Below are 10,820 nucleotides of genomic sequence, written 5' to 3'. Positions count from 1 at the left end.
CATGGGTCTCACTGGATCACCTGAAAGGGTCCAACCAACCAAAAGTGTGCATGTGAACAGTGGTACAGGAGGGATACTGGCTCCATTTTGCGATGTCAGATATATGATTTGTCTTGAGGGATCTGCAAAAAGTGCTTTACTCAGCTTTGTGTTTTCATAGATTTTGGGTGGTATAATTATCCAGGCTTAATTACTCTTCGCCAATAAAGCACTACTTAATAATGATATCCTTGGTGACATCAGGCTGTGAGATGTAAAGCTGAACTGTGTCCTCCAGGAGCCAGCATATAAATGTGCTGATTAAGTTCATTGGATGAAAAGTGGTACCAGGTATTTAGAGGGAGGGAAGGGGGTGGAAACAAAAGCTAAGCCTTTTTCATGCCGACGTCTGAAGCTTTAAAGTGGGAACCGTTATGTAAATAATAAACTTCAAGGCTCTCTGAGCTCTAAACCATGAACGTCTGTGTAAAGTGGAAGGTGCACATGAAACTCTGACACTAAAATGTTTTTGCTTTGTTAATTTTTAGTAAACTGATGTGCCAATCTCATTTTCAGCATAATGTTACTAAAGCAATAAATACATGCCTGATATATTTTGTGAGTAGGGTCTTCAGTTTTTATTTTTGGAAAGAGTATAAAAGCTTTTTAGAGAGACATGCTTTGAATTTGAATTTCCTCAAGAGCAGGTCAATATCTTCTCCTCACTTTGTAATTTTCTTCACAGGCATTTTATTTGGGAAATAATTATAATATATTACAGTTGTTAAACAAAAGATGCCCGTCTGATGTGCACATTTTATTCCTGTATGTGATGTAAACCATGTCTTGTTTATAGTGCCAAGCAAGTAAAGTGAGAATACAAAAATTAAAAAAGGAAGCATCTTTGATGTTTGTCACCAACCGTCCACGGGACTTTAAAAGCGAGCCTATATTGTGATGTTCTGTGCTCCAAGCTGAAGAGAATGCAGTAGCTACAGCACTGGAGGGATATCAGTAAATGTGCATAGTGCAAATTAAGATAAGGTAAGATCAATCAAGAAGCAGCTGCCAAGGATTCCTTAAACCCTGTCCTCTTCACCGAAGGAAACTTTTGGATGACTGCCCCAGCAACCAAAATCCTTTTAAGGGATAATGTTGGAAACTTAGCAGCAGAGTACTATTCACCATAATGGACTTCGAATGTTTGACACATGCTGGAATTGAATTGAAATCATTCATTTTTCTTGCTTTTATTTTTTCATTGTGATCCTGTGGATGCCATAGGGAATGCCCTGAGCTTTTCTTTTTTGACCTGAAGACTTTCAGAGTGGGCTTTTACAAAAGGAGTGAAGAGTATTCTCCCAGTTTCTATATTCTTTTCAAAAGATGAAGGCTCTCTTTGTTTCCTTTGAAGAAATGGAATACCTTCTCAACTTCTCTTTGGATTATGTGTGCGTTCACCCTGGCCGGGGTGCCTGTGCGGTGGAAGGAATACAGAATGTCATACCCTGCAGCATGGAAGCAACATCTGACGTACATGTGTTTTCATGGAATTAGTTTTGCTTTTCCAGCCACTGTGCACTTAATGTTCTGAAACAAAGCTTTTATAAGTGGCACTAAATGACTATCTTCCTCCCCTTCCCTGTTCAAGGCATAGTTCTCTTGAAAGGTTTTCAGTTTGTAAGTGTGGGTTTGATGTATTCCACAACACTTTCTTTTCAAAGGTTACATATTTCCCTATACATGTGCAAATGTGTTTGGAAACCTGGTTTATCATGATCATTCAGGAATCATTATCCTTTTTTAAGTTATCTTTCAATAAATGTATGACCAAGTCTCTTGAATCGGTAAGCTATGAGCAAAGGAGAGTGTTCCTCATTTGGATCATCACAGGTTTCACAGAGATATCCTCTTGTCAATATAATGGTGTGTTGTTGTTTTTTTATGTTGTTTGTTGGTTTTGTTTCTGTACATTTTGAAGAATACACAGTGTATTCTACATTAGGCACTTGGCATGTCAACTAAGTCGATTGATGGGGAATAAATTTAGCAAAGTGATGTTTCAGGTAGGACATTCAAAGCAACAAGTTAATTAAAAACATGGACTACACACAGCAAAACTAAGCCCAAGGTATCACAATTCTCTCATGGCCTTGGCAATCTTTTGGCAGGAACTCCTTACGGCTCACTGGAACACATAGGAGCAGTACCAGGACTGAGGTGCAGTTGCACAGACCAGAAATATCACACACTGTGTAAGCATGCTCTTATGATTGTGTACACCGAAGGAACGCTACCTCCATTTTATACAGAACATCGGATTCACTTGCTGTTTGTAAACAGAATGAGATCTTCCACTTGATGATTAGACCTTATATTGGTGCAGGTGGCTCAAACTTAAATGTGGGTTGTGATAGAGGTAGGCCTTTTTGAGAAAAGATTATCATTACTTAACTTGATTCAGATAATCCAGCAAGACCTAAATGCCTGGGACAAACTGCACTGGATGAAAGCCGGGACTCTCCATGACTTCAGGGATATTCTCATAAAAAATGGGTCCATCTGCAACAAGGTTACGCCTCTGCCTTGTAAAATGACACTGACACTGAGCTATGGCATTGCTGCTTGTGTGGGAACAGGAAGGGCCTGATTTCATTTCAAATTCTGTTAAAATATTTTTGTGTATTTTTCCTCCTTTTTGTGAGAAAACGAATTTAAATTTTAAATAGGATCCAACACGATACAGAGAAAATTAAGCATTGTTTTGATGAAAAACAGTGTTTCCACTGGGCACAACGCTGACTTCCTTTTGTAAAACCTTTGAGGCGTTTTCTGAAAGTTCATCTGCAGTCTACATGTCGAAAGATTGAAAGACACCGTGGTTTTGGCTTGCAGATGCTCAGTAGCTCAGGCTCAGTAGGCAAGCGTTGGAGAATCCCTCTCTGGATGCTGGTGATTCCGCTGTAATAAGGAGAAACAAATCCATCTGAGGATTATCCACCCGCACTACTGCGACCAGCCACCAGAGGATAGTCTGCCTCGCAGCTACCGATGCCAGGTGGCTGAATCTCCAGCTGACTGCGCAGCTTCATTAGAAAGACAAAATTGGCTTAAACACCACCAGCATACGAGCTGATCCGGCTTTTCAAACAAAACTCACCACCCACGGCATAATTTGCTTGCTCTCATGTAAATCGCTGAAAATCATTATAAAGTACTATATCTCTCTCTCTCTCCCTCCCCCCTCTCTCTCTCTCTCTCTCTCTCTTATATATATATAATATGTGTGTGTGTGTTAGAGAGAGAGCGTGTGCTGTGTGTGTGCGTTGAGGAAATTGATTAGAGACTAGAGGAGGAATAGTCCTCCGAACCTAGAATCATGTGAGTTTCATGTGCATACAGGGCTTATTATTTGCTAAGTGATGCAGCGTTGAAGCGAGAGTCAAAACGGGTTCATCTATGTCTGATACACAGATCTATCCAGTCATCCTCAGTATAGCTTTATAGACTAGTGAAGAAGAAATGCGCCGCTGGCAGCTGGGTGCTCTGTCTGGGAGAGCGGCTGCCCATCGCGCTGTCCGTGGTCCTGGACATCATCCTGTACAAAATACAGTCATCGAATAAGGATCATAACTGCCGTGATGCGATTCAAAATAAACCAACAAACGAAGAGCAAAAACGCAAAATAAAATAAATCAACTAATCAACTATTTGAACCGCAAATAATATAATTTAAAATCCTTAAATTTGAAAATGCAGGATATAAAATTAGAAGGCTAGATCTATTAACATGCACTGGGCTGTATTTATTTTAAGAATGCCCCCCCACTCCAATGCAGACGTGTACTTTTTAATTACCAGTCGGTTACATAATGCAAAAAGCAGTATGCATTTCAACACAAACAGAAGTGTAGTTTGAAAAATCCACATGTACATATATCAAACATATGTTCACCGTGTAGCAACCAGTCTACCTCTGTGCATATAACAGGTCTCATAATAAACAAACTCATTTACTGTTGGGTGATGTGTACCTGCGGTAAACTTTAAAAGTGACTAGCTACCGCATATGTATAAGGCGATATGAGCAAGTCGGTATATTTAAAACATGAATACATGCACATATATATATATATATATATATATATATATATATATATATATATATATATATATATATATATACAAAAAATCTAAATCATCCTTCTGTTGAGTCTGCATTGACATCATACTCTTATTGCCAGCAAGATCGTGTGAATTAATCTAATACGTGGGTCTCTTGAAAATGAACTATCAATCGACGTGATTTAATTAATTGGTTGATTAGGTAATCGAAATGTGTAACCTGTGTAAGTTCCCAGGTTTTAGGTGGACCAGACGTCGGTGAATTAGCTACGCAAGTCTGCGGGAATCGGCTAATGAACTTTTGATGAATTTTCTACCTTCCCAACGCTTCATTGACACCCCAGCCTCCATAAGCAGAATCTGAAAACCAGAGAAACACTGCAGACTAGACAGTGGGAGTGTTAAATGGTAATACCGATAGCTAATGCAATGACAGCGATACCCAAGATATAACACTCCGGGGATGGATTCTTTGAAGCATTTATTTCCCTAGACGAAGGGCAATCAGAAGAAGCAAACGGGGGGAAAAAGTTTGTTGCACAATGTGAGTTGCGTTGTGGTAAACCATGACGTAATATAAGGGAGAAGGGGGCTTCTATCTAGAAATGCATGAAGGGTGTTGTAGGTCTCCCACTTCGGGAGTTGGTGCCCTGCTTTTGTGAGCCTCAGTATGTCTGTGTATCTGGTGGTGCAATCCAAGGTGGTCAATGCAACTTTAAGGAGCAGGAGGGGCTGATCCATTATTGGAGACAATTGATTCTCGGTGGGCAACTGTCGGAGCTGTACAAAACCCTGAACACCTGTCAGACGTGGATGCGTAATTGATTGCCGGATTATAAAGTATCTGTTAGTTTTAATTTGATTTCAGCTGACAAACATTGGTAGTTCCAGCTGAGAAGAAAGAAAGGAAAAAAAAGCACACATCTGTATCCTTTCCCCCCTTCTTTTCAGAAATACAGCGCAACATTAACTCTGAAGCATATTCTGCTTGGGAACATCTGATCAATATGTCACCCAAATTACTGCTTTATTTCTTACTTCTCTCAGTCTTCCACGCCTGGTAAGTGGCTTTTGTATGTCTTATATTCTACTTGTTCGACTGTTGGATATATCCCAGTGTTTCTGCATGTTTAAAATGATTGTCTTTTGAGGGATACTCTTACAGACATGATTCATTTGAATGCCAAATATTCAATTTTTTAATTGCTATATGATGGTTGTGAGAGATAATTAGTTTTGTATATTCTGAGTTTATTAGAATGCTGCTGAGAATTTGTCTGTTTAAGCCAATTCTGATGCATCTTGTTGTTTAAAAATAATAATAATAACAACAACAACAATAATAATTAATAAACAGTTAATTAGCCTCTGCAACACATTTTAGCAGTGCATACAAATAAACTTTATTCTTCTGTTAATCTTTAAAAATGCAACGCAATTGTATACCAGGAAGATTATACTAACTTTGAAATAAGGTTATCGCATCGATCAGCCTACTCCACTTCTGAAATCAACAATTTCTTCACATGCTATCAATACTTGTGTGAGCTTTTTGTGACGACTCTTTAAAAACCTTCTGCTATATCTCAGTGCTCACACCAGAAAGTAGAAATTGTGCAATGTCTTCTACTACTGACTAACATATAAGCAACCCTGCCAGAAAGAAGACGTAATTATGGTGGCGGGGTAGGGGTCGTTAAATAGTCCTTGTTATAAAGTATGCAAAACAGCTGCATTTCTCTCTGTTGGGCATGTTGCCGTGGTAACCGGTTATGTGATGGCAGGTCGGCTTTGCAATGTAGCAGACAGGTGTAGCCAAGTTTTAAATGCACTGTTTGAACGGTACTGATAGCCCTACAACTTCACTTTAATGAGACCCTTTTGACGTTAATAGCATCTTATCTTCTGCCTACTTTGTGAAATATGTATTTTATGCACAGCATTCATACTAGGTAATAATTGTTACAAAGTTATCTAAATACATTATTAAAATAATCAATGCAAAATTAAATATACTGCATTTACTTGATTATGCTATGGTCATATACCTTTTCATAAGTATCGTTGCATGTTATTTTAGATGCATTCAACCAGTAAAATGAGAATGAAAAGCAGTACAGGTATTGGACCATTATAATCCTTATTAGCATCTAGTTTTGGCAATTTAGATTTTAATATGGTAACCCAGTCAAGCCTACTAAACTACATTTTCCATAGATATTATTATTGTTAAAATATTGTTATTATTCTTAATAATTTCTTGGCAGATGCCCTTATCCAGGGTGACTTGCAGTTACACAGAATAACAAAAGTGCAGAAATATAAATCAATACCAAATTCAATTTTAGCATGACAAAGATTTAATTGAATAATAATCACTGAACTGGATAACTGAAGACTGTTCAATGTGAAGTTTACAACTCTGTTACACTAAACATGAAAAATAATCCCTGTTCTAATGTTTTATTTTTGTTGTTGCCTTGTAGTTCCGAGACAATCGAATACGAAGAGGACTATGAGGATGTAACAGTGAATCAAATGCTGGCTCCCAAAACTCAAGAGACAGACACCACTCAAATACTGAACAATTTATTAAAGGAATATGATAAGAAACTTCGACCAGATATTGGAAGTGAGTTGATACACGAACCTTTTGCTTGTTTGTGTATTTGTGTGTTTGTGTGGGGAGGCAGTAGACAAACTGATATGCCAATGCAAATCACCTTTTACAGTGTAATATTTTATTTATGAAGGTGTTCAGAAAATATTAGGTTTCTAATGTTTATAACAGATCATGTTTGTGTCTGCTGTTAATTTACAGCAACGAAAAGCTACTTGAAATTTTTTGGTATTTGCAATATTGTTGCTGCTCTGTTACACATTTTGAATGAACACTCCAGTTTTGTGCATAATTTAGTTGGAATGGGAATGGGTTTTTTTTGTGTGAATTGCAAATAAATCTAAACTAGAGCTCAGTCAGAAAGTCTTTCCTTTTTTTTTGTATTGCAACTTCAACTTCAACAATATGATTGATGATATTAATTAAACTGAGCTAGAAATCTGTCATAATGGCCAGATTTAATACCACATCAATACAAGGTGCGGTGGAGTATTGTTAGGCGATGGCACAGAATAAATAATCGGTGCACAGTGTCTCTGCATGTGCTGTGCTTTGTGGATGGAGGGGACTCCCTGTATGGTAACTCTTTCTCTGTACTATTTATAGCATTTTGACTGGAAAGCATTTGTCAGTTGATATTCTGAGTAAACAGATATTTTGTGTTTTTCTCTATGACTGCTCTACAAGTGTATATATTAATATATTAATATATATATAAGTAACCGTATATAATAGACATTTAGTTTAAGCTGTGTCAGTTTAGAGCAAGCAGTATATCTTTTTCTTAGATTTAATTTGTAGATCTGAATATTTATTTGCACCAGTCTTTGTATTTTTAAGGTGGATGTACTGATAGGTGTCTCTGGTTGGCTGACATAACAAAGGAACACGTCACAATAAATTCATCTATGAATAAATCAACAAATCAAATATACATTTGAATAAATTAGTATTGCAGGTTTCTGGTTCTAACAGCTTTCATTCTCTTTCTTGAGCCGATCTTTTTTTTTCTTTTGTTTATTAAAACACAAATCTATTATATTTAGCACTTCTCTATAATCAGTTTAATTACAATATACAGTCCTGTTGCATAACACATTGTGGCATTTAAATGTTGCATTTCCTTTCACTGCAGCAATTACGTTTGTATGAGTGAAATGCAAAATCCTAGCTTCTATAGGATCATTTTGCTGAAGTGAAGCACAAAGGGGAAAAAAAACAGTTATGAAAGTTGATACCATTGTAACATACACTGATATCTTTTGATTCTTGACTAAAAGGTGATATAAAAAAGGCATACACATGATTATTTTTGTCAGTGACAGAAGCAAAGAGAACAAAATGTTCACCTTTGCTGGAAATCACAGCTGTGCCTACTCTGGGCGTTCAGTCATGTATCTTTTCATCCACTCAGTCCTAATTATCTGCCTAAATATATTCATGGTGGCTGCACTGCTTTGTCACTGTTCCGCCAAGTACATCCTATAAGATTTCAGTGTGCGGAGATAGATTAGCATCGACTGGGCCATTAACTCCAAAATGTATTGTTCTGATATATCTGATGTAAGTTATTTAGGTTGAGCAGGCTTTGTGTTTATGTTCAGTGTTTTGTCTGAGGTTTCATCCTTCTACCAAATGCAAACTTGCTGTTTTTTATTTAAGATGATGTAGCACACTTCGAATGTTGTCAAAAATATAAACCAGCACCCGCGGGCTTTGTCTTCATCCCTATCTCAATCAGTGGTTGAAAGCATAATCTTTGACTAGCAAAGCCCAGTTATGCATTATGTGTTTGCATTATCAAAACACATCCGATAGCTTTATCGGGTTTTACAACGATAATGTGACGCATTTGTATTTTTCCAAAAATGCATTTTTCTGGATCCTGATTCTGAGATTCCATATGGCCTGTTATATTATCTGTTTTGGATAATTTATGACCAACATGTGACACATGTATGTGCTGCATCAATACAGACAAGCATTCTTTTCAAAGTTGAGTAAACAAAATCTCCTTGGTTTTCCTGAGAAATTATAGACCCCTACAATATATGTTTTTATCATTACTGTTTATTAGTTTTTGGTAGGAACCAAATAACCAAAGTGATATTTAAAAAAAATACATATCTTGTTTGTGTCAAATACTCTTTCAGACAAACTGCTACAGTCTATCAGGTGCATTGAGGGGAGCATTTACGTCTCCACTTTCCTTCAGAAGAGAGAACATACAGTTAGGTCAATAAATATTTTGACAGTGACACAATTGTCATATTTTTGGCTCTGTACGCCACCACATTGGATTTGAAAGGAAACAATCAATAAGTTCTTTAACTTTCATTTGAGGGTAGTTACATCCAAATTGGGTGAACGGTGTAGGGATTACACCCAGTTTTTTATGTGGTCCCAACAATTTTAGGGGCTCAAAAGTAATTGGATAATCTAACATAATCAAATTAAATTGTGAGTTTCAATACTTGGTTGCAAATCCTTTGCAGTCTATAACTGCCTGAAGTCTGGAACCCATAGACATCACCAGATGCTGGGTTTCTTCCCTGGTGATGCTCTGCAAGGCCTGTACTGTAGCTGTCTTTAGTTCCTGCTTGTTCTTGGGGAGTTTTGCCTTCAGCCTTCAGCAAGTGAAATGCTGCTCAATTGCATGTCAGGTGATTGACTTGGCCATTGCAGAATATTCCACTTCTTCCCTTAAAAAAGTCTTTGGTTGCTTCCACAGTATGCTTCAGGTCATTGTCCATCTGCACTGTGAAGTGCCGTCCAATGAGTTTTGAAGCAATTGGCTGAATCTGAGCAGATAATATAGCCCTGAACACTTCAGAATTCATCCTGCTGCTTTTGTCAGCAGTCACATCTGCTTCACAGATGATGGTATGCTTCGGATCATGAGCAGTTCCTTCTCTTCTCCATACTCTTCTCTTCCCATCATTCTGGTACAAGTTGATCTTTGTCTCATCTGTCCATAGGATGTTGTTCCAGAACTGTACAGGGTTCTTTAGATGTTTTTTGGCAAACTATAATCTGGTCTTCCTGTTTTTGGGGCTTACCAATGGTTTACATCTTGTGGTAAACCCTCTGTATTTACTCTGGTGAAGTCTTCTCTTGATTGTTGTCTTTGACACAGACACACCTACCTCCTGGAGGGTGTTCTTGATCTGGCCAACTGTTGTGAAGGGGTTTTCTTCACCAGGGAAATAATTCTTCTGTAATCCACCACAATTGTTTTTCATGGTCTTCTGAGTCCTTTAGTGTTCCTGAGCTCACCAGTGCATTATTTCTTTTTAAGAATATACCAAATAGTTGATTTGGCCACACCTAATGTTTTTGCTATCTCTCTGATTGGTTTGTTTTGATTTCTAAGGCAAAACTGAAGGCAAAACGCCCCAAGAACAAGCAGGAACTAAAGATAGCTGCAGTAGTACAATTTGGGGGACCACATATAGAAATGTGTGTAATTCCTACACCGTTCACCCACTTTGGCTGTAACTATCCTCAAAATTAAAGACGAAAGTCTACACTTAAAAAACATCTTGATTGTTTCCTTTCAAATCCATTGTGGTGACGTACAGAGCCAAAATGATGACAGTTGTGTCACTGTCCAAATATTTATGGACCTAACTGTACATACATAATTCGATACATTACTTTCTTTGTACAGTGGCAAATTTTGTATGTGAAAGAAAAAAAAGTGAAATGCGAAAAGTATGCAGAGTCAATTCTGGGGTCATATTTGTCCAACTACAATGTACTAAGTTCTAATTGGCAATAGCATTAATTAAAAAAATTGCTGATATTTTTACCTCTCCCAGTAATAACCAGGTTTTAAATGTATTTTGATGAAACCTACCCTACTAGGCCTGGCAGAGCATCACCAGGGAAGAAACCCAGCATCTGGTGATGTCTATGGGTTCCAGACTTCAGGCAGTCATTGACTGCAAAGGATTTGCAACCAAGTATTGAAACTCACAATTTAATTCATGATTATGTTAGTTTGTCCAATTTATTTTGAGTACCTAAAATTGGGGCGACCACATATAAAAATAGGTGTAACTACCTTCAAATTAAAGCTGAAAGTCTACACTTG

At 37.5% G+C, this 10,820-nt stretch overlaps 1 protein-coding gene across 1 annotated transcript in view; it reads left to right on the top strand.

The window, feature by feature from the left end:
• Positions 1–4,757: 4,757 nt before the first annotated feature.
• Positions 4,758–10,820, top strand: part of gabrg3 (gamma-aminobutyric acid type A receptor subunit gamma3) — a 129,204-nt gene continuing 123,141 nt past the window's right edge. The window contains exons 1-2 of the mRNA XM_066706091.1: positions 4,758–5,164; positions 6,591–6,736. Coding sequence (XP_066562188.1) covers positions 5,112–5,164; positions 6,591–6,736 — 199 coding nt within the window. The 5' untranslated portion in view covers positions 4,758–5,111. The remainder of the gene's footprint in view (positions 5,165–6,590; positions 6,737–10,820) is intronic.

This window comes from Amia ocellicauda, chromosome 6 (genome assembly GCF_036373705.1).
Source record: "Amia ocellicauda isolate fAmiCal2 chromosome 6, fAmiCal2.hap1, whole genome shotgun sequence".
Lineage (NCBI taxonomy): Eukaryota > Metazoa > Chordata > Actinopteri > Amiiformes > Amiidae > Amia > Amia ocellicauda.
This window is presented reverse-complemented; position numbering and strand designations above follow the sequence as displayed.